The sequence below is a fragment of the Lycorma delicatula genome, chromosome 12 (genome assembly GCF_047948215.1).
Source record: "Lycorma delicatula isolate Av1 chromosome 12, ASM4794821v1, whole genome shotgun sequence".
In the NCBI taxonomy this organism is placed as follows: domain Eukaryota; kingdom Metazoa; phylum Arthropoda; class Insecta; order Hemiptera; family Fulgoridae; genus Lycorma; species Lycorma delicatula.
Genome location: NC_134466.1, coordinates 65,413,144 through 65,438,819, shown reverse-complemented (window position 1 = coordinate 65,438,819; position 25,676 = coordinate 65,413,144). Strand labels below are relative to the sequence as shown.

At 30.1% G+C, this 25,676-nt stretch overlaps 1 protein-coding gene across 1 annotated transcript in view; it reads right to left on the bottom strand.

Annotated features, from left to right (window-relative positions):
- Positions 1-271: 271 nt before the first annotated feature.
- LOC142333229 (dynein axonemal heavy chain 10-like) overlaps positions 272-25,676 on the bottom strand; it is a 44,728-nt gene continuing 19,323 nt past the window's right edge. The window contains exons 6-11 of the mRNA XM_075380215.1: positions 22,855-23,076; positions 20,354-20,456; positions 12,294-12,471; positions 10,123-10,396; positions 6,809-6,950; positions 272-1,546 (exon numbers count right to left, since the gene is read on the bottom strand). Of these exons, the coding sequence (XP_075236330.1) occupies positions 10,359-10,396; positions 12,294-12,471; positions 20,354-20,456; positions 22,855-23,076 (541 nt within the window). The 3' untranslated portion in view covers positions 272-1,546; positions 6,809-6,950; positions 10,123-10,358. The remainder of the gene's footprint in view (positions 1,547-6,808; positions 6,951-10,122; positions 10,397-12,293; positions 12,472-20,353; positions 20,457-22,854; positions 23,077-25,676) is intronic.

Sequence of the window (25,676 nt, the reverse complement as noted above, 5' to 3'; positions counted from 1 at the left end):
TACAAAAGTTGTAGAGAATACAAGGGCACATCAATAAACAACTTGGAGAATACATCAGGGTGGTTTAGAAAGGGAAGAGCTTGTGCGGAACAAATAGTATGTGTAAAATTAATAAGCTGCATAAATAATCTTTTAAACTGAACAAACAATTTTCTATTGCCTTTTTTAAAGTTTAATTTATTTTGAATTTTCAGAACCATTAAAATTAAACGATGGTATTCATAAAAGCATGGAGGAAAACAGTGAAACTAGTTGCGGCACAGATATCAGATTACACACTTCTTGTGTGGTTTTATTATTATTATAAAGTTAACTTTAATATAAAATCACAATGAGGCTTTAAATTCATTCATGTCACGGTAATTTGTGAAAATGCACTTGAGGAAAAAATGTTCAAGAAAAACACATGTAACTTGGGATTTGTATAACAAGTCTCACTTAAGAACTTTACACACACTTTTTTACACCAAATTTTCTGATTGCCATGGTTCTGGACTTAAAATGTTCATAAGCATGCATACCCACACATTATAAAATACAGTAATATATAAATTGAAACCTCTCCACCTTTAGTTGCAACATATAAAAGTGAGAAAAATGTAAATTGTGTGTTAAATTATAAACATTAAATAAATTTTGTTATATGAATCTTAAATTAAACACACTTGAAAGAAAGCTATTAATTTTTTTCCTTAATCAATTTTCTTAATATAAGAATTTTAAAGGTCATAAAGATTCTCTAATAAGAATAACGTCAAAGATGTCTTTCTAAAATATAACTCTATTAAAAGATTTTTTATGTATAAAAATATTACATATCAATAGTGCAATACTTAAAAAACTTAAAAGATTTTTGATAAACGTTACAAACATTAATTTTTTTCTTTAGAGTGGAAATAAATGTGTTTTTTAAAATCACAAATGCGATAAAACAACTTTTGGCAGAAGTTACAAGTACAATCGTCCTCTTTTGTATGAATATTAAGATGTCTTTTTAAATTGCTTCTGGCATTAAATGATTTTTGACAAACGTTACAAATATAATTTTTCTCCTTAGTATGAATATTTAAATGAGATTTTAATTAGAAATTTCATAAAAAACACTTCTGATAAAAGTTACAAATATAATTTTTCTCCTTAGTATGAATATTTAAAAGCGATTTTAAATTAGAACTTTGATTAAAAGACTTCTCACAAAATGTACAAACATAATTTTTCTCTTTTGTATGATTATTAAGATGTCTCTTTAAATTGCTTTTAATATTAAATGACTTTTGACAAAATTTACATACATAATTTTTCTCCTTGGTGTGTAAATTAATATGCATCTTTAAATAAGAAACATCACTAAAACTTTTTTGGCAGAAATTACAATCATAATTTTTCATTTTTTATGAATATGTAAATGTGATTTTGAATTATAACTTTGATTATATTCAATGGATTTTTCTTTCATAATTCCATCATATACTGAATTATTTACACATCTCTTATGATTAATGCGATTCTTGGTACTTCCCTTGTAGGTTCCTTTATCAATAATAACCTGTAAATTAAAAATAACTAATAATTCAAAGGTAATTATGAATAACGTAAAACTATTTGAATTCCAATAACATTAAGTATTATATCTTGTAAAAAGTCACTAAACACGTATTAAAAAAATTGAATATTTTTAAGATATATTCATAATCAAAGTGGTTTTGGATATTAATTAATTATAAATGAGTTAACTTTATTATAATAAGGTACTTTATTTATCTTATATTTACACATTTGGTTGAAAACTTTATTATCACAAGTATGTTTTAGGAAAACAAAACTATTTTGCAAATTTATAACAGGTAAATATAGTTATTATATACGTTTTATCAATATGCATGTTGATCACACCTACCCATGCATTTTATATACAGGAAGTCTAGGCTGAAAGCATCCAAAACTAATGGCCTACATTTAAGAAAACAGTCATTGTAATCTCTTAAATGTAGGGTCAAATGACAGAATGTATCTCAAAAATTTGTTCAGTATACTCTTAAGAGTCAGCAGCTATACAAACCGAATTGAATACAATTGTAGTCCATCAAAATAATTTCACTGCCACAACTATATGTAGCTTCTTACTTGTATCTTTCCCACTTTATGAAAAATTGTATTTACTATAAGGGACATACAGCTATAACATCAATATGATCTTGTAAAATAATCTCGCTACTCTAACTGAATGTAGTTTCATAATTGTAACTTTCAGAATTTAAGAGAATACTACATTTTTTCTGAAGGTATTGTTGAATAACAAACCGCTTTGATTCAATACCTTAGTTAAATGTCATTATTCTATATAATAAGTTTGCTGGTTCAGAATCAAAATAAATAGTCATTGCTCAATCTGTTTAAATATAAGTTTAATATGTTATAATGACCATTACATGTTTCATATTTGAAGTTTTATGTTTAAAATGAATAATGCATTGTTGATGATGGTGTAGATGATGACTACATTAAATATATAATTAGACTGCACAATACAATAATTAAGAGTAATATTATAAAAGTTAGCTGGTGAAATAGGCCAAATGAATATAACCACTTCATGTACTTTTACAAAAATAAGAAGATACAGTTTGTTTATTTACAATTAATAAAGAGGAAAGGATACATGAATCTTAACAGGTATATTTTACTGATATATCTCTCAAGAATGTTTTTGAGTTTTTAGGGCAATTTTACATCAGAGTTAGTGTAAACAATGGACTAATATAAAAAAAAAAATTAGAGGCACATGTCACATATGTTGTTTGGTATAAGATTTGATACTGAATTTATTATTTTTATGATAATTATAAATTAATTAATTGATAATTATAGTTATTAATCACATGCTTGTGCATGTGGACACACCCACTCACATCTACACAATAAACTGGTCCTTTCATCTATTGCACATCAAGTATTAACAAGTAAAAAATTTCAATAAATAAATAACACTGGTCAACATGATTTTTGTATCACAAGTATCAATAGGTGTACTTAATGTAGTTTTTTATCCTGTTTTCAAATATATATTCAGAATTTTTCTATCACCCACAGTTTGTTATTTTAATTTTTTTTAATATTTTAAAACTTTTTTTGTCCATTGTCAAGTAAAAGCTCCTAGAGCATTGTAAATATGATTGAAACAAATGAGCTAACTCAAAGGGTAACACTGCTACTGTTGTGCAGGTTAAGATGTGTATAGACATGTACAAACATGATCTAGTATAGCACACATCAGAACGATGCCAGTTGTGAAAGTAGTGAACCAGTAAACACATCATTATGAGTACTTTATGTGTCTGAATTATTTATTGTGTATTACATATTTACAACTTATTTCATTTAATTAGTTGTTACTTTCATTAACCGTTACAAAACGCTAAGTTTGTAGTTTGTCTAAATCACCCTTACAATTTTTGTTATGTATGTGGTGAAGTGATGCTCGAGTTCCAAAGATAAAACCTTACTCCATTAGTAAAAAAGTGTTATGAACTTTATTTTGGGTGTAACGTCAGGGACCAAACATGGGCCTTGGCCACATATCTGTTGTTTATTGTGTTCTAGGCTTCTCACTGCATGGAAAAATGGCATACGCCACATGCCATTTGCATCCCTATGATTTGGAGGGAACCCAAAGATCACTCTTCTGACTGTTATTTCTGCTTAACAAACATTCAAGGGATTACGTCAAAATCAAAGCAAACAGTAGTGAACCCTAACTTGCAATCTGCAATGAGACCAGTTCCAAACTGTGAAGAATTGCCCATACCAAAGCCTCCAGAACATGTGGCAATAGATGAATACAGCTCAGAGTCTGATGGAAGTAAGAAAAAGAAATAGATTCTGGTGATACAACTTTTGAACAAGGCAGTTCAGCTGAGCCTCATTTACTGACTCAAGAAAATCTTAACGATCTCAAGTTATCCAAAAAACAGTTTAAAATGCTTGTTTCCTGGCTAAAAGGAAGTTCTTCTTCTTCAAAAAAGGAAGGAATCTTCTTCAAAAGAATACAAAGATATGTACTTATCGTAATCATTATTCTGAATTTAAAGATTATTTTTCTTAAGAAAGCAGCTTAATGTTTTGTAATGACATTTCTTTTCTTATGGAGACACTTTGTAATGAACATAACCCAATAGAATGACACTTGTTCATTGATTCCTCTAAAGTTAGTTTAGAAGCTGTGCTTCTGCATAATGGCAATGGCAATAAATTCCATCAGTACCTGCAGCTCACTCTGTTAGTATGAAAGAAACATATAAAAACTTAAAATTTATATTAGAAAAGCTTCAATATGCAGTGTATAAATGGAATATTTGTGGTGATTTGAAGGTAATTGCACTTATTCTTGGTCTGCAGCTTGGTTACAAAAAAGTACTGTTGTTTTTTGTGTGAATGGGATAGCAAGTACAGAAATAACCATTTCATTAGAAAAGAATGGCCTAAACATGAATCACTCATTCCCGAACAGAAAAATTTGAAACATGACCCATTGTGTAATCCTAAAAATGTGTATCAACCTCCGTTACACATGAAATTAGGATTAATGAAGAATTTTGTCAAGGCCATGGAAAATAGTACTGATTTCATCTAGTTAAAATAGAAGTTTCCTAAAATTAAAATTACTAATGCAAAAATTAAAGAAGGAATATTTGTGAGTCCACAAATATGATCACTAATGCATGATGAAAAGTTTGAGGAACAATTGAATCCACTGGAGAAAGCAGCTTGACAAGCATTCAAAAATGTTACTCAGAGTTTTTTGGGAAATCGAAAGGTGGAAAATTACCTTGATATTGTCAATGATCGTATAACATCTTATAAAAATTTAGGTTGTAACATGTCCTTAAAAGTACACTTCCTGCACTCGCACTGAGATTTCTTCCCGGAAAATCTTTGTGCAGGGAGCGATGAGCATGGGGAACACTTTCATCAGGAGATTTCAGCTATGGAAAACAGGTATCAAGGCAAATGGAATGCTAATATGCTGGCCAATTATTGTTGGACCATCAAGAAGGATGCTCCACAGGCAAAACATAGCAGAAAATCGTCATTTCTTACTTTCTAGATGAGTCAAATGTTTGAATATTGTGTAATTAAGAATGCAGAAAGTATTAAAATGTTTGAGATTATAAATGCTTGCCTCTCAAAAAACCTTGCATGATGGGGGAAAACCAATATCATATTTGAATTCAGGAGAAAAAATACTATCAGAATCACATATTTTTCTTCCTGAGACAAAAAAATTCTTTTGTGTTCCCCAGTGTAATTCATCAGTTGCAAACTACATTACTTACTAATAAAATCATACAAGTAATTCAAACAATAACTTAATCCAATTCAGTCTCACAATCTTCTTTCATCAGTAACATGAGTAGAAGCAATTAAAAAGATATAAGTTTCCCTATATATATATATATATATATATATTAAAAAGACAATGCATGCTGATTGGCATATAATTAATTGTAAAGTGATCAGTTATTTTTTACTTCAGAAAAATCAGGTGAATGAGCTTGAATTGTTTTGAAAGTCTACATGACAGAAAATTCTTTGGGCCTTAGTCAAATAATTTTTCTGTTTGTAATTAATATCTTTTGTTTTTTTATTGTTGCATTTTGTACAGAATTTACGTATTAAAGCTGTAAAGTGTAGACAATAAATTTTCTTAGATTAAGGTTAATGATTCTCTCATGTGATATCTAATTATGAATAGCATAATAATAGTGATTACAGGCACAGAGCTGTAGATAAACTATTTTTTTATTCTTGTGAATTGGATAGAAGTAATGGAAAATCACATGATTTTATGTAAAATTATGATTAATGCAAAACAGTTTAAGGGTCAGGAAAGGATATGGAAAAGTTAAAGCTTCTTTCATTATCTAATATAAATGTATGCACCGTGTAAATGCATAGGTGTAAAGATCCCTGTATCACCAATATCTTAATAAAATTACAACCATAATAAAACATATAAAATAATTTTACAGAAAGATTTATTTGATTAATAAAATTTAATTCTATAAAATAAACTTTTAATTCAAAATTTTTACTAATATTTATTTGAATTAATTATGATGGATGAATAGATTATATGAATTTAATTACTTCTAGTGAACATTAAGAATGGTTGTTAAATGGTGTTGGTTCACAGCAAACAATGTAGTGGAAGTCAAACAGGCATGGATGGATAAATGTTAATTCTTGACCGTGGTTAAATGTGTCTATGAGCAAATCACCTTGAGACACATGTGAAAAGATGTCTTTGTTAAGGCTTCATTGGTACAAAATTGTATAAGCAGTATTATCAACAAAAACTAATGCTTCTAGCACAGGCGTGGACAACAGTTTTTGCCTACGGGCCAAATTGGAAAGAAAACTTTTTTCATGGGCCGAGCAAAATATTACAATTAAAAAATGTTAAATACAAAAACAATTCATTTAAGTAAACAAAATTTTATTATGGAATTTGTTGTACTTTTATTTGGATTCGTTACACACACATATACATACACACACTCAAAATATAACCTTAACGCATATATAATTATCTAAATTCCATCAATATGAGGCAGGAGTGAAGGAGTGCCAATATAGAGATCATAAATACTGATGACATCTATAAGCTTCTAAAGGTATAATCTTATAAAAAAATCATTAAAAGCCATTATAAATAGGAGTTACTATTTTCAAGAAATCACGACTGAAATAACATTACACAGCTCCGGAATGGATACACAGCTTTGTGTATTGATCTGTTAAAGATTACCTGAAGTTTTAAACGGTGAGTTTCCACTGGAAATATATGAATAAGGCAGATCTGATATCAGTACCTTAGGCCAGGATCTTTGGAGACTATTTTTTATATCCCACTGTGCACCTTCTAAGTAGAACCCATGTAGATAACAACCCTGAATTCAAAAACAAAACATGAACAAACAAAATTTCAATCAGGCAAATTAAAAAATCCCATCAACTAAACTGCAAAGTAAAAGTAAAGCAGTGTTAACGAGATATAATAATATATTTAATTCTATATAAACAATATAATTTAATTTACTAACTGTACAGAAGTAGAAATAGTACAGGAAATGTCGAGTCAAGGAGTGAGTCAGTGTCGCAGACTAACAATGAGAAGAAATGGTGAGGTTCTTCCTTCGCCCTCACATGTACTGACATTTAATAGCCTACCTTCCTGAAAAGGTATGAGCTGGCATACACATTGGCTTGATGTACGTGCTTTCATTCCACAGCCTATGAGGTGTTTTAAGTGAACGATTCAGACACACTACAGCTAGATGTGAAGCGCAGGAAATTTGCATATGTAGAATGAAGATACATGAGGGTGAACCATGTAAAGACCCTCCAATCTGTATTAATTGTAAAGGCCACCACAACTACCGATCCAGGAATTGCCCAGTATATAAATCTGAAACGACCATTCAGGAAGTTAAAACGCTTCAGAAGGTTAGTTATCCTGAAGCAAAGAAAATTGTTAGTCAAAGAACACCTCGACCATCGACCACTTATGCAGAAGCAGCTGATACCCCCTCCTCCTCAAAAATTAACGTGGAGCAGTTGCTTGCTTAATACGATGGCACCAAGTCTTGCACCAATGATAGAAAAAATCATTGATACAAAGATTGAGTCAACTCATCGGTCAGAACCAATCAAATATGCGAAGGCTCATTACCAGACTGACGTCGTTGATATGAGATGTACCGATGCAGCACAGAAAACCTGCGATTATAAAGCCACCAACTGACGTAAAAGTCAAAAATCTTGATTTATCTGGCAAAGAGAAACAGATCACTCTGTCGTCTAGTCACAAGGGTAAGGAAATTGACAAGAAAATCTGAGTCTACCGAAATGGATGTGCAAGTCATTACTGAGAAAGCACCGACACAGATGATACAAAAACTGCAACAATGGAGCCTCCAAAAGCTCAAAGAACAGCTTCGGCGAGAGCATCTATTTCAGCACACCATTAGAGATCGAATCCAGCTCATCAGCCGCCGGAAAGTACTAGTTTAGATTCCATAGCAATGATGCTAACAGCACGAACGAAGCTTTCATCACCTGATGTAAGCCAGCGAATGTCATTGGCATCAGAAAGAGAAGAAGATGCCATGGGAGCTCTGAAAGCTTCGGTGAGTAGGAGCCTGGAGTCAGTGCAGAGATTGCGCATACACTCTCTGCCAGGACATATGCCGGTTCCACCGGAATACCAGATCGGACCTCCAAGGTTAGTAGCCCTGGAGTGGAGGTTTACCCCGGTTAGCCTTGCTACAGAAGGGATAAACACAATGAATATACTTGAACAATCAAACGTGGCAGAGGGTGCACGTAAACACCCTCGTTTAAAAACCTCCGGTTTGCCACAAGTGAAGAGGAAAATAGAAAGGAGTCTGATAAGATTAGAAAAGATGCTGATAAAATCAGTAAAGATTTAAGAAGAGCTTTGTTTGGAAATAATGTTCCCAAACCAAGATTTTTGATCATTACGAAAGAGAATGGTAACTTCCAAAAGGTTAGTCCATTCTTAATCGCTAGAGATTAGTGCTTATTAATCATGTAGATTATTATATGTAACATTGCAGATACATATAATTTTTCTGAATTTCTGCTCTCAATAGGATACAGAATGTATGAAAATGTAAATTTATTTATTATCTTACTTCTGTGAGCAGAATAAGGATAACAATTTAAATTCTCTTATATTTACGAAAGCATTCAAGTCCTGAAATCTAAAATGGGTATTGGGATTCGTGAAAGGATAATATTGACAATAAAGAATTGTTAAGAAAACTTTATTAATAACCTGGTTTTTGAAAAAATGAATTATAAGAATTAATCCACAATTTTATTATTAATACAATAAAATTCAATTCAATTTTTTTCTCTTTTTTCCCCCTCTTTTATATAGAAAAAAACACATATTAGAATACAGGAAGTAATAATACCTGCAAAGTAAAAACTGAGCACCGGTGCGAGTTACAAAAATTTAGATTAAGAATATACTGTAATTTAATATAATAAAATTACATTTAAAAATAAAAATAAAATATAAAAGATGTAATTATAAAAATACAATAGCACAAAAAACAAAATAGCCGATATATCAGAAAGTCAATATCGTATACTAGTTATAATTCACAGTAAACAATATCTAATGAAAAAAAACAAAACAAAACTGTAGTTTAAAAGAGCCTCTCAATGATGCTATCAATACAGTCCATTTAATCACTTCATTAATGATATTTTCATTATAACTAGCATATATGAAATGATTAGGGATGAAATTTATTAACTCATTAAAAATATAACAGAATTGTCTTCTACAAACATTTATATTAGTATGACATACTTCAAATGTAATGCTTGAAGGTCATATAATGTTTCACTAATGGTAAAAAACATTTTGTTTATTTATGTACAATAATATATTAATAATATATAGCTGTCTATGTGATAGGACCTTTAATTTGTTAAATAAATCCCTGCTATGATAAAGCCTAGGTCTAACCAAAAGCATTCTTAGTAAATATTTTTGGATTACAAAAATTTTATTCAGATGTATATTTGCCACACCATCCACACACTTGTTCCATATTGAAGCATTGACTGATCATATGCAAAAGAAACAATTTTAGATATAGTCAGATTTCTTATCTATTTACATTATAAAATTTATGAATTAAATATTTGAGCCTGTGACATGTATAATTGATATGAGCATCCCAGCGTAAATGAGAGGCCACTATAACACCTAAATACATCTTAACACTTTAACTTTAGTTTCTCTTTTTAATTTTGGACAATGACAAATTATATTAGATTTATCACAATTAGACACTATATTCATATATTAGATCTATATTCATATAGATATATGAATATTTCATATATCTAAATTAGCTGGTTGACTGGTTGACCTGGAATTTTATACTCTTAAAATATGCAAATTTTCTAAATTATTATAGTAGTCATTAAAAGCAAATTTTATAAAACATTAATAACACACGTAAGTATCCAAAATTGTAACATTATTATAAAATATATATAGAGAGAAAATTATTTTACCTGTACATCCGTAATCATAAACACTTTTAGATAAAGTATAAATGATATTTCTTATTCTTTTCTTTAAAACAGCATCAGGTAAAGCTTTTCTTAAAGAATAAGCAAACACTTCAAGGTATGAAGCTAAATAGTACTGGTACATAGGATTAATGGCTGACATTTCATAAAGAACAAAAAATAATATTGCTCCTCTTGTTGCAATAATTCTGTAAGAGTTTCTTAATTGTTCTATATCTTTAGCTGTAGAAGATGCCAACTGTAATTTGGCGGTAACCTAAAACAAAAAATTACTCAGAATACGTCAATAATTTTATTCTAATAAATAAAATGTTTAATATTAGATATTAACAAAGATAAAAACCAAATATATATAAAAAGCAGAGATTAATAATGTTTATAGAATAATATAATGCTACTAACAGAATCCAAAATGGATGACTTGCTTAAACTGATGAAGGCATAAGTATCCTGGAGCAGATAAAATTGTGAACGCAATTTTACAAAAATACTGCTGTGAAATCAATAAGAAATTTTACTACCAGCAAAAAGTTATGTTTGAAAGATGAACTATATGGTTGCTGATAAAGCTGTTTTTTTTAAACTAATGAGTTCTTACAGGTAGACATAAATATTTAATTTTAGATTTAAAATATTTAATTTTCTGAAGTATGTCTTAATTGAATCGGTAACAACTGACTACCTATGCTGCATTACAGAATATAAAATCACAAAAGTTGTTTTATTTACATTTCATAAAATATGGCTTATGTAGAATTTACAAACTCATTTTGATGTATACATTTTATCTTTACATATGTGCATTCATAAAATTTAATGTACAATATTGAAAAAAAGTGTAATTTTTAAACAGTTATTTTGTTTTACTATAAAACATATCTCTCGTACAATTAAGATTATTTATTTTGATGTATTATAAATGCATCTTGTTTCTGTGTTCCATATATGTATTATTTTTTTTAAATATTCAATAATTCATTATCATGCTGACTACTGTATTGATAAAAATTAATAATTACATATACATTCATAATACAGTTCAAATTTTCAAAACAGAAAATTTTGAATAAAATGACAAATCATTAAATGAATATGTTTTAATGTGATAGAATTCAATACCAACTGATGCAGGATACTATAAAAATTGATTATTGGAAATTAATATGTTAAGTTTATCTTACCTAATTACAGTGTTTTGGTAGTTTTATATTACACACACACACACATGTGCGCGCACGCATGCGCTTATACTTTATATAGATCACATCAGGTATGTTTAATACAGTGTATTAATATTACATTTTACTTTTGTGATTTCTGTAATGTATTATATCTATCAATCAGAATAAAACATTTATTTATAGATGTAACAAAATAATTTTCAAATTGCATCTTAGCAGGAGATTATGATTATTTACAAAAATTAATTTTTTCACTTAGTGCTTTTTATCTTGTTCCGCTACACTTAATACTTTCATATAAATCTCTGCTTCAGCAAAACATTATATGGAAACTTAGATTAAAAACATAGTTAAAATAGTATAATATAGATATTTAACATTATTTCAGTGATATGTCTATAATAGTGACCCAGACACTGATGCACAGATTACTATGTACAGATTGATTATCTGTCCCTTAAATAAGAATGTTGTATTTCTAAAATAATTATTTAAAAGCAACAAGAATAAGTTAAATTTTTCATTTTATATTATTTTTTTTTATATTATAACCAACAGGGATACGCTGTATCTTTATCTTGTTCCTTTCTAAGTTCCAAGTTTCAAGGTTTTCTATTTCTTGAGGTTGCAAGATTTTTATACAGTTACATGATTCTTATACAAAATCTAATTTGAATAAAAAGTATGAAATCTTAGAATCTGAAACATTTTGCTCTTTACATTATCAAGTAGTTCTGTATTATTCATTAAGAATTAAATTTCATTACGTATTGAAATACATTTTTTTTCCATTTAGGTAGATTAACCTAGATAGCACTTTGCCAGTTTTATGTAGCCTTAAACAGTTAACAATAATAATTTAGATCATGCCTATAATAATAATTTTCAATACTTAAAAAGATGCGGAATATTATAAAGATAGATTAAAAACCAATTAATTTATATTAATAAAAAAATATTTTAAAAACAAACCTTTAATGTTTTTTTCTAATGCATTATCAATAACAGGGTCAACATATTCAATATCTTGAAACAGAATTGGTGACCCATATTTTATGGCCATTTCAACAAACTTTAAAAAATCTGCATCATTAAATGATAGTATTTTTAAATTATTCTTTTCTTCACTCTTTTTTATCCAGTTAAGTGCCTAAAAAATATAACAGCAATATTTACTTTGATATACTTTAATGCTGTAACAAGTATTATAAGAAAAAAATTACAACTTTGAAGGTGTGTTGAAGTTTATTCGGAACGTATACAGAATTCGTCTGCAGGGACATTTACAGCAAAATTAAACAATTATAAGGAAAACATTTCCTATGTAAGAAATTTAGGATCTCTTTTAGGAATAAGGTTATAATTCAAAGTGTATCACATCAAGATACATTACTTTCGTAAAATCATCACTTTGATTCAATGTGAGAAAAATTGGTGGTAAGGTAGACATCCCACCTGTAAATGAGTTCTTGCCATACACGATACATCATATTTAGTGTTAGTTCTGCAACTAATGGCAGTGATTCAATTTTTGAGTTCAGCAAGATATAACGACAAAACAAACACTTAAACATAATCAAATAAAAAAAATTCAAAAGGCATCAAAATTCAGGGCCTAGGTAGCCACGCAGTTGGATCAGCTAAACCAATTCACCAATCTGGAGTTGCAACAGTTATCTAAGAGACTAAGACTTTTGAGCAGTAGTATGGGGTGCACTGTCCAGTGGGAAATAAAAGCCTTCTTGGTCAACTATAAAATGAGAAAATTTTATGGTGTATCCAGGAACACAATACCATTTATGTATTCTTAATGAGAGGAGTATATTATGAACTTTAGCTTTGCTAATAGCATAAAAGACATTGTTCATCTTTGGGGTATGAAAAACGTGCTTCAGTTTCATGTTGCTTTTTGCTGTCCCACATTCTGATTTATCACTGTTCATGTAAGTTTATTCTGTTTATCAGTGTACATGAGCAACTTTTGTCTTCATCAGTAATTTCTTGAACAACGCTACATCCATAAGATTTTAAGTTAAAAGACTTATGTAATGTATGCAAAGTATTCATTTTTGAATGCTTCTAAAAGAAGTATGTCATACTGATTTTTGAACAATATAAGGGTCATTCAAATTAAACCAGAATTTTGCTAAGCAGACTGCGTAACAGTCTGCTTTAGCATAGTGGTGGGGCCTTCGTTCACCAATCGCATAGTGGTGCCCCACCATGCGATTGGTGAACGAAGGCTGAAAGCAAGCCTCTTTTGCTGCACTATCAGCGTGCTCGTTGCTTGAAATTTCAATGTGGCTGTGGATTGAGCGGAAGCTCACAGTTGTGTTACGTTGGATTATTTGCAAAATAACACACTGAATCTTACAGACAAACAGGGTGTTTGAAGTACATGTCACTCTATGACATGAGCACTCATGGAATTTGAGCAACAAGATAACCGGATTTGTGTTCTTTATGACATTATGGTCTCTGTTTATGTCTTTATGACATAAACAGAGACCAAATCAGTAATTAACAAGAAAATGCCACCAAGGGGTAAAATAACACAAGCAACAACTGGAGGTAATCATATATTTACAGCTGAGAAAAGGTGCTGAATTCTGACTTGGGAGGACCGACCACTGAGGAAACCCCCTGATAAATGCGAGGAGATACTTTGTACATCCCATTCATTAAAAGTATTTTGGATTCCTCTCTTCCATACTGTGTCGTATGCCTTTTGCAAATCAGAAAATACAGCAACCAGGCGTTGGCAAAATAAAAAGGCATTCTGAAATAGCAGCTTCCAGGGCAACTACATGATCAATAGATGATCTACCATCGTGGAAACTGCATTGTTCTGGGGAGACTGGGGCGTTTCTCTCAAGGTACCACACTAGACGACGGTTTACCATCCGTTCCATCACCTAGCCGAGGGTACTGGTCAAGGAGATAGGATGACAACTTGTGGAGCATAATTTACCTTTACCAGGTTTCAGAATGGGGACCACCAGTGCCAATAATCTGTAAACACCTGGTCAGAGAATATCCAGTTATAGATACATAAAATAAGTCATTGTGCACTATCTGGGAGTTGTGATAACATATTGATCTGATAGTATCATTTCCAGAAGAAGTGTCACAAGAATTATTTAAGGCATACCTTAGCTCATTATAAGAAACACGTGTGTTTAATTCATTTTGTGACTCTCCAATCACCAACAGGATATTTCCTACCTGCAACTTATATTTCATGAACTCAGGACAGTAAGATGATGTAAGTGAAACTGCCATGAACGACCTTCCGAGTGTGTTTGCCACATCAACTGGTGCGTTAACAAGGTTTCCACTGCTTTGAAGTCCTATCGTCTGCGTTGAATTATTATCCACATGTGGTTTGAACCTTTCTCTATGCAACATATAATGGTGTTGTCCAAGAAATGCATTTAACGTAATTCAGCCAAGATTTTCGTTTAGCACACCGAAACATTCGACACAGGGCTTGCATAAAGTCCTACGCCGATCTCTTAGTGCACGCATGCAGTCGTCATCTCACCAAGGAACAGCAGGCCACCTTGGCTTTCCAGATGTTAAAGGGATGAATTCAATTGCGCTAATGAGAATTTGGTGTGTAAACTTGGCAAGTTGGTGGATCGCACCACCGCTCTTGTCATACTGGCCGAAGAATTCGTTGTACCTGATCTAGTCCACTTTCTGAACCACCCACCGGCATAGCTGACTAAGGAAAATAATGACAACATATCGTGCATTATCGTGGAGAAAGAGGACATTGTGAATTGGTTTCCAGCGATGTTTGTTGCGATAAGCAGCTATGATTCAACAAGTGGCAATAGTATGTAGCATTTACCATCCTTCGTTTCTGCAGGAAATCTATAAGCAGATTCAACTAGAAATCTTTTCCAGTTGACAAGCATTTCTTGTCTTGATCGGTAGCCTTTCCCAATGTTTCCACCACTCCGTACTTCTTCTTGCTTTCCGAGATGTAGTGGTGGACCCACATTTTCTTGTAGGTCACAATACACAGACACAGAAATGCCTCTTCTTCTTCCTCAAGCAATTCAGAAGCTGCCGACAAATATCTTTCCGGAAATTTCTCTGTACTCAGTGAGAAGACGTAAAACCCACCTCATTGTCTTCTTTCTGCATCCAAGAGTGTCCGACAACATTGTATGTACACTCCCAATACTTAATCCCAATTCTGTTGCAATTTCACCAACTACTATGCACCAGTCACCTTCCACAAGGTCATTAACAGCCTGAATGTTGTCATTATTGGGCTCACATTCATAATAAAATTGCTAAAATTGATTGGACACCTCTTGAACAATTGCTGTAAACTTGTCACAATGTGATTCCAGATATCTGGTTTGTTGAACGAAGCTTCAGGAGAAAGATTTGAAGACAATATCACAGTCAAATGCTATGTGCGCAATTGATTAGTGGGGCAACCATATTGTTTTTATGATGAAGAGGATCAAGAAGCTACCTATCCAGTGGAGAAAATGTATTTCTGTTGAAGGAAACTCTGTAGAAAAATAAGATAATATTTTGTAGTTTTATTTAATAGAAAACTATATAAACAAATTACAGTTTATATTTCAATGACCCTCAAACATAAGAGCTCTCTGTGCAGCATTAGAAGCACACAAATGGCCTGTTGATATTTTGTACTGAATAGAACAATCAATCTCAACAAAAAGTTGGGATGAAGCATAACTTTTAGTTCTGCTGGTAGTTTCACATTGAGTGTTCAAATTACACGGAATTGCAGTCTAACAATTTTTTTTTTTTTGAGCATGAGTTTCAAGCTCTGTACCAGTGAAAGTAACAATTTTGCTGACAGGATTAAATGAATAATGCTTGTGCTCATGGTAAAGACAACTGTACATCACTACACAAATCAAAACTTTATAAGTTTTTCCTAGAGAATGACATAACTTCAACCAGTTTTTGAAACATCTCAAGTCCTTTTTGAAACATACAGTGAGTGCTTGGATTTAATTCATAATGTGGAAAAAACAGGAAATTTGTCTATAGTTTTATAATACAATGTATTCATTATTTTTTAATGTGCTTTAACTTTGTAACATTTCTGGTAACAGTTTTAACAGTTATTCACATTTGCTACTGTGGTTTAAGAGACAACTTCTTCTCTCTCTGTAGTTGGAGTTTACTGGTTTATTCATTTGTTAGATTGGCATGAATGAAAATAAAATAGCTATATAGAAGCGTCTGAACTGTGTTTGTAGAAAGAGTACATAGATTTGAATATAGATATCATGAATGACATTTGTCTCCTAAATGTTGATACAAATCAATTTAACTAATTAATTTGCTTCAGTTCTCAATGAAAAACAAAAGTATAATAAAAAAGCATTCTTCTTTTTCCAAAGACTATGTACATTAGCCTGTTCTAGGATCCAATGCTTTCTTCTCATCGACCCCTTCCAAGCTACAAGGGTCAATAAATGTTAGCTCTAGTTCTTAATGTGAAAGATTAGTAATTCCACATCTCTAAAGATTTGTATATACTGGCATCTCAACAGATGTTCTCGTCAATTTTATCTGTAAGTTTTCACTATTATTTCCTTACATGATTCCAATACATGATTCTTTCCTTGAAAGTGAAACATGTACACATATCTTAGCAATTTAAAGAAAAAACCTTACATTTAAATGTAGAAAAGACTCAAAAAAAAAAAATACAATAACCACCTGTAAAATGTGCAAAATCAGTACGTTAAAAAAATAATAAAAAATTTTACCTCCGAAATGAATTGCTTACAATAAGTGAAAAATTTAATAAAAGTGAGACTATTTTCTAATTTTCACTCATGACAGCATTCAGCAACTTTAAGTGATTCAAGACAAGTTTTCAGTGACTTACAATAGTGAACAATGTAAAATGATGCTGTAAAACACAAAATGCTATTTAAGCTAAATAAGTTTTCCAAATAAATTTATGCCAAAGTCTCATACAGCAATTAAAAAAGACGATATTTGCCATTATACTTGAAATTGTTTTCTTATTAAAAAATATGTCTTCTAGCAAGATTTAAACATATTTTACACTACATTGAATTTTTATTATAAATACGTCTTATCTACCTTATAAAAATGTAAACAATAAAATTTTCTATTAAATTGGTGATAATAGAGAATAAATCATTTATCCAATTTTGTTATGTGTAATAAAAAATTCCTTAACAGAACTTTAAAAAAGACACAAAAAATTACTTCTTATCTCTAAATCTTGTGATTCGGTCAGCAGCTTAAAACATTACTTGAAAAAAAATCATCTAAGAATATGATATGCTTTTTGTTTAATGGTTTAAATGGTTCTGCTCATGCAATTATAGAGGTACCTAAATAAATTTATGTCTAACCTTCCTAAAAGTCAATAAACATAAGAGTAAAAATGGTTTCTCAAATATTAAGCAAAAACTGATGCAAACAATAAACATGCCTATCCTTTAAACAGGATAGACCCAGTAAATAGTTAAGTTATAGTTAAGTTATAGTTATAGTTAAGTTAAGTTATAGTATAGTTAAGTTAAGTTTAGTTATAGTTAAGTTATAGTTAAGTTAATAGTTAGTTATAAATAGTTAAGTAAAACTTATTCAGTCACCATGACAGATATTTGACCTTCAATTTTGTCTAAGCACTTATGAACCAAATGCATCTGGATAGTTCCCTGCTTCAACTTTGTATTCATCACATTATTTAAATAGGTAAGTTAATTAATTTTTATACCTTTCCAAGCTAAATTTTTTTTTCAAAATCTTAAGAGGAAATATATAACTCATTTTTCATTTTTTTCTGATTATACTGTACTTTTAATGTAATTCAAAATATTAAGGGTTTTATTTGAGTCCTTGTTGTTGATGTACAATTAATCACAAAATGGGGAAACAAAATTAAAATAATAAAAAAAAATAAAAAATATTATAACTTAAGCAACCAACATATATAAATCAATAGTTATGTTTCTGGAAAGATTTTTTTTTTAAACAGCCACTAAAGCTTATTATCACCCATTTCACTAAATCAAGACCACAATTGTATAAACTATATATTATAGCAAACAGCCCTTATTTAAGAATAAATAATTTAAAAGTAAACTGACAGCAGTTAAAAATTTGTAAATAATAGAAAAACATTTTTGTCATGTCACTGGCTAGAATAATATCAATTCTGAATGGTAATTTGACTTTCACCACAACTTTCCATAATACATGCAATTAATATTTGACAAACTATTACACTATCTTCTACTATCAGAAATTCTGATGTATGTTACTTTGTATGCCAGAAACTTGAATTAGTAAAAGAGTTAGTTAGTCTGGTACGAACATGCCAATACCGTGTGAGAAATATGGCAAAAAAAAAAATACAGTATCAGATGTTCAAAAATTGAAAGACAAACTTGTTAAATTTTGAATAAATTATAAGTTTTCTATGTTTGATTCACAAATTGAATGAAAACATATGGGAGTAGCCATTAATCAAAATCTGACAGATTCTGTATTAAGATGGTTTATGTAGGAACGCTGTTGAGAGGTTAGTATATGCAAAGTGGAAATTCAAAATGCAGCAAAAAAAATTTGCCAATCATATAGAACTCGAAAAATTTGAAGCCAGTGATGGTGGCTAACCAGATTTAGAAATTTGTTGTGGCCTAACGAGTCATGTAACTCACAGTGAAGCTGCTATTCTTGTGCATTACAATTCTTCCAAAGAAAGTTTGGTTTAACTTACCAATTTTTGAAGACTGTTTTTTTAATAAATTTATTTCTGTCATGAGACAGTATCAAGAAGACATCCTCAAAGTATCAGCTGAAAGTAAAGGCTGTTTTAATTCTACATAATGCTCTGGCACATTATGTACCAGAAAAATTGGTAAGTTTAATGGGAAAATTAAATGCTTGTTTTTACCACCCAACATAACCTCTCGAATGTGATTGTGGTACGCAAAAGGTTATATACCAGGCGAGGTAGATAAAGTACTTACTGTACTTGAAGAAGAAAATGATTTAATTGAAGATAAACTATATTTTTTTTTTAAGATATTCTATAAAGTAAGCAGTATTTAATTTAAATGATGCATGGCAGTCATTGAAAAAAACGACCCTCACACTTGCTTTGAAAAATATTGACTTAAATGTTGAAAAAGATTTGGAAAATATTTTGGTGAATTTATGATGGTTTTTAGAAGAAGAGGAGAAAAAAAATTACTGAAAAGATGTGTGAGAATGGTTGGAAGATAGCGATACCGATCCGGGCACAGAATTAAGAATGATGAAATCCTTTCACGGATTGAAAATGATTCTGAATATGATGAGGCAAAAGAAGAGTAACTGATTAAAAACCCAGTATTTCTAGTGTTTGTGATGCAGTTGATACAATAATTTCATAAATTGATTTATCACAGAAGCAAGACGTGCAGCCGTATTATGAAAATTTTAGATGGTTTAAATTATTACTATAAAGAAGCAAACCCAGTCATGTAAGCAATTAAAAATTGATAATTTTTATTCCCTGGTTCCGTCAACTTCACATAAGTAGGCTAAATCAAACACTGTACAAACCTAATTTTTTCAATTTACTGTAATCAGTATTTTAGAACTATCATTGTGTAGTGTAGTGTGTATGTAAAAAAATTAGTTTTTCTCTTTGGGTTTACATATTATAATTTTTCTCTCTTAAATTATGAATTTTCATCTTGTCTTCCGATCTGGCTTTAATAAAAGTAAGTACAATAAAAAATTTAATTCACATTTAATTATTTAATAATGAAATGTGATTATATGTACTGTATAGGCCTGGAAATTAACATTAAATATAAATATACTGTGTAGCACTTGTTATTCAATATAATAGGCTTTCCCAACAATGGGTAACAGCCTCTTCCGATTAGTCTTTTATAGCGGAGGCACTTACTGTACTTAGGTAAAATATACTTATTTATTTTAATAGGATATATAAATAAAAAATACTAATAATACTAATAATTGATACTAACTTGTTGCTGAGGATCAATACAAACTGGAAATCTGCTGGCCCGAGTAGTTAAAATTCCATTTTGAACTGAAAGCTCATCTGGTGGTAATTCTTCAGAATTCCACCTATAAAAAAAGGGTAACAAAATATTTTCTGAAAAGAAATAAGTTTCTCATAGTGTTTGAAAATATACTTTTTCATTTTTGTAAAAAGTGATCTTTATTGCATCTTAACAGTGCAGTCTTACTTACAACTTTAATTCAATCTCTGGTATAAAAAAATAATTGTTAAAATAACTTTCTAAAAATATATTTTCCGTTTAACTAAAAAAAAATAAAATAAAAAATAATATATATAAAACCACAGTTTCCAAATTGGCATCAATATTCTGATGCAAACTTGAAAATATTTCATACTTCTAATTTTTAAAATAGAACAATCTGTTGAAAATAAATAGGGTATGATTTTGAGAAATAATATTTCAGGCATTCTTTATTATATTTTTTTTAAAGGATAAGTTCATTTTAACTTCATGGATCTTATTGAATTTTACATTTATGTTTCTTCATTTTTTTCAAAATAATATCAATCTTGAATATTCTTTTAATCACATATTCATACATACACATAACTAAGGAAATATTTAATATGCTACTCAGAAATCTAACCCATTGACTCTATAAATATATTCCTTAGAAATAAAACAATAACACGTATTAAAAAAATTTCTAACCCCATGATGACAAAATTTTAAAAATTAATAAATTAGCTAGTTCTGTTCAGCAGTATACTAGATTACTGGATGTTCTAATTAATTAATTTAATTATCTAATCAATTATTTTTGTATACTGGTACTGCATTCAGTGCAGAAAATATCCTGTAAACAAATTTGGTATATTATTACTTATCTTATGTTTTGTATCATTATCTGATATTGATGTTGCAAAATAAATTACATTTTGAAGTATAAATTTTAAGGCAGAAAATATTCTATTATCCATGGTGCTTTGGCAAGTTATCTACTCATCAAGAGAGTTACCTACCAAAAAACCCAACTATTAAATCAATTCATCCATCTTATTCATTAACTTGCCCCCTCTCTGGCATCTCACGTTTCCAAAATTTCTGACTGCATTTTTGTAGTACAATTAGAAAAGCCTCATCCTTTTGGATGAAGTAGTTGATACCCAACATAATGTGATAAAGAATTCAAGAGTATTCTGATAGAAGAGTTTCAGGTCTGTTGATAGAAATTGGAACATCACCTTCAACCAATATGCGGATGCATAATTGGGAATACTTCACAGGTGAAAGAAGTCACAATGTACAATCCTAACAGTGTTTTTGACAAGTACATTTTGGAGATTAAATTCTCATAAATTGCTAAAATGTAGAAATCAAAAAATGATAACTATGTTGGGACATTTGTCATTTTTACATTACTCCAGTACACATTCTGCAATATTTAAAACAAGCAAGTTTGTTTAATGGTATTGACAATGAACACAATATACATATACTATGTAGAACGTAGTAAATAAGTGCGAGCAAAAAAACTCTAAAGGTTTCTTATACAAAAAAGTAAACAATAAATCTGTTAATTTTAAAACTTCATCAGTACTAATAATAATGGTATTTTATTTTTATTTTAAATCCAATATTTATTTTTAATTTTAATTTCATTTTTATTTTAAATTATTTTAATTTAATTTAAAACATGTGGATAATAGAATATTTTAATTTTAAGCTAATTAAACAAATAAAGTGAAATTCTTGACTCATTTGGCATTTTATGTGTTCTGTGGTAGCTTGAATAAATATAAACCAATTTCAATGTAATTTTTCAGGGAATTTTCTGTAACCATAATTGGAAAAATTAATGACAGGGTCTTATTCACTATTAAATTAGCCAGGCATTACAGGAATGGCATTTGTAATACCAGTGTCATAAAACACTTTTTTTAACAACACCCATCCAGTGATCTAATTATTCTTTTTTATCATTTCCTTCACTTTTATGCGGTACCATACCCCTTAAGTATTTTTATTGGTGCAGATTCCAATTTTCTGATTATTTCTAAAGTTATAACACATGAAGAAATGGACAATTATTTTTGAGGAATTTTTTGGTAAGTGATTAATTCTATATATATAAATTTTTTAATTTAAGATAATAACATTCTTTAAGATTTGTATGGAAGTAATAAATCATCTGATCTGTTCCTTTGTTTGTATACCTTTCTCTTTGTAAAGTTATTTATGATCTCATGCAATATTAATTTTTAGAAACAATAGACTAACCACCAAAATTACTGTTACATATGAAATATAAAGTATGGTATTGTTTGAAAAAATGTCTGACCAGGAATCAAACCATAACCTTCTTGATTAAAAGCAGAGACACTACCACTCTGCCAAAGCGGTAGTGTTAAAAATAATTACTTGTGGAGTAATGTGAATACTACTTTTTACAGAATAACAATTTTCTAAATCCTAACTTCTAATTAGTTGTTATAACATACTTGCTAATCTTGACATCATCAGCAAGCTGGTTTTCAATACGATAACTCTTTGTGAATGGTATTCTTAATTTGTATATTTTAGTCATCCAATCTTTATAAATCATTTGATATCTAAACTCAAAGCTAAATGGTGCTGCATATGTTAAAAATCCAGCTGATAAAAGACAATTTCCAATAATTTGCTCTTGTTCAATATGTAATTTTTTAAGATCTTCTGACCACCTAAAAAAAAAAATAAAAAGTAGAATTAAAAGTGGAGGATTTTTATTTTTAAATTATAAGGATTACAAAAAAAGTAAAAACCATTTGCTCAACTCTACCATGCAGGCCCAATGATCATAGCCAATTCAAGGTTGTCCACTCTCAGTAATTTATTTGTTATACTCAGTCATACTGATTTGAAGAGTTTTTAAGCCTTTTAAAGATGAAAGTATAACATCCTTAGGTGTTAAGTAAAATTTTTATTCAATCTTTTTATGCAAAAAAATATATAACCTTTCATTAACAGGTTTACAGGAATCTTATACAAAGTGTTCAACTTAAAAAAGGCCCCATCAATCAGTAGTTTATACTAAATCCATATTTTTCTTAAAATGCATATTGGTGTGAGATAAGTAAAATAATGTGGAAGACACATTATGACTGAAGCTGGAATGGAGAGGACTGATTATTGTCTGTACAAGTATTGTGTTGAGCAATGGTTTTTTGAACAAAGCTGCATAATTGTGTGTTTATTAAAATATGGTTAGCTGTTGAAGAACCTGTATTCATTATGGAAACTTATTTAGAGAAGAAATCTATGTTGTGTGTCAGCAAATGTTCAGGAGAAATTTGGAAAGGAAGCACCAATGACAAGTGTAATTCAGAAGTTTGTTAAGTTTTTTAAATCAGATTAGACCAGAAACATGCTCGACACAGGTCGTACAGGACATTAAAGCAGCAGTTACAAGATCGCTTCATAAATCTTTGCAGAGACTAAGTGGGAAAAGAACATTGTACTAGGTTCATCCCACACTGCAGTGAAGAGAAGCTGAAATGTTATCCATATTGAATGAAGAAGGTTTTCCATGAGCTAACTAATACGATTATGCTAAAAGGGTTCATGGCAATCAATGGTTCAAGAACTTCATTAGAGGCTTCACTGGCATTTTAAATCAAGTGTTTTAACAGATGAAGCATGGTTTCATCTAGTTGAGTATGTTAGTTATCAGAACTACTGAACTTGGGATACTGAAAACCTGCACATTTTCTTTGAATCTCCCATACACTAAAAAATAGGTATATTGGTGTGTGGTTTCAAGGGAATGAAAATTAAACCCTTGTTTTTTGAAAAAAAAACTGTGGATGCTGCCTTCTACCAAGAAATTATCCAACAGTTCCTAGCCTTACTGAAAGAGAATAAGCGTGACTGTTGGTTGCAACTGGACAGCACCATTTGCCATATTGCTTGCCCTTCTATGTAGATGCTACAAAATGTTTTCTGTGGAAAAATCATTTCTAAAGGATTGTGGCCATCAAGATCCCCTCATCTGACTAGTCTAGACTTCTTTCTGTGGGGTTATGTAAAAGAAAAATTTTTTATAAGAGCAGTCCTCACATCTTGCAGGAATTGAAAAAACATTACTAATGTCATCCAGGAAATAAGACAGGATAGAGCTAACAAGAGTAGCTGCAAACATGGTCAAACATGTTGTGCATAGAAGTAGATGGATATCATTTTTAACACCTTCTTTAAATTATTATGCAAGTGCTTGCTAATAAACTATTCTTTATAGACTAAACTAAGTGAATAAAACAGTGTTCAAGTTAAAAGAGGCCACTTATGTGGAAGATGTTGGTACGACTGAAGCTGAATGGGGAGGACTGGTTATTGCCTGTACATTTAAGTATTACCACTCTGTTGAGCAATAGTTTTTGAACAAGGTTGCATAATTATGTGTAGATTATGGGATCTTCTTTAACTTGAATACTGTAGAATAAGGCTGGCAAATAAATGGCACTGAGTGCCAGGCTTGGGAAAACTTTATGATGGGATGTACATATGTGTAGAACTTACCTCCACATTCAATGAAAATTTGTTAAAAGCACAGGCTATTCAAAGCAATCCTAAATAAGAAGTCAGTAAAATTGAACGTAATAACAGACATTTATCTTTGGGGTTTAGAGCAAGTTCTGTGGCTCATTTTTCTAGCTTAATTTTTTATTAAAAATATATCTAATAAAGACGTAAAAATATTTTATCATTTCTAGTGCTCATTATTTTTGTAGTTTTAAATGGTTTTTTGATAATATAATTATAGGCTCCAAAAAAATAGCAAAAAACTGGAAGGTATATTTGAGAATGATAAATGTGTTTTTGATGAGTGCAAGTTTTGGCTTAAGAGAGAGAACAAGAAAGTCCTTTTAAAAACCTGCAAAACAAAGAGATGGTAAATTTAATCATAGTAAACTAATATACAAAACCAGGTAGCAGCATAATGACTGATGGTAAGTGAATTTTCAATGTTTCACTCATTGCTAACTTCACAAACAATGCTATCCAAGAGTAGAACCAAACTGGTAAAAATAAAAATAAATATGAGGAGGACTAGGTCAGAGATAATTAGATTAGAGAATTATTTTGTAAAAAAAATTGATAAAGAATGCACAGCTAAGGTAAAATTTTGTATTTTTCACTCATTCTAAAAACAATGTAAGAAATGCTTATTTTATAGTTTTGTAGGTTCTACTTATTTGCCAAAAGTATTATTAACATTATTTTATTTCTCATTACTTATTAATTTATTTAATCTTTTATGTATAACATTTTCCCATTATCTATT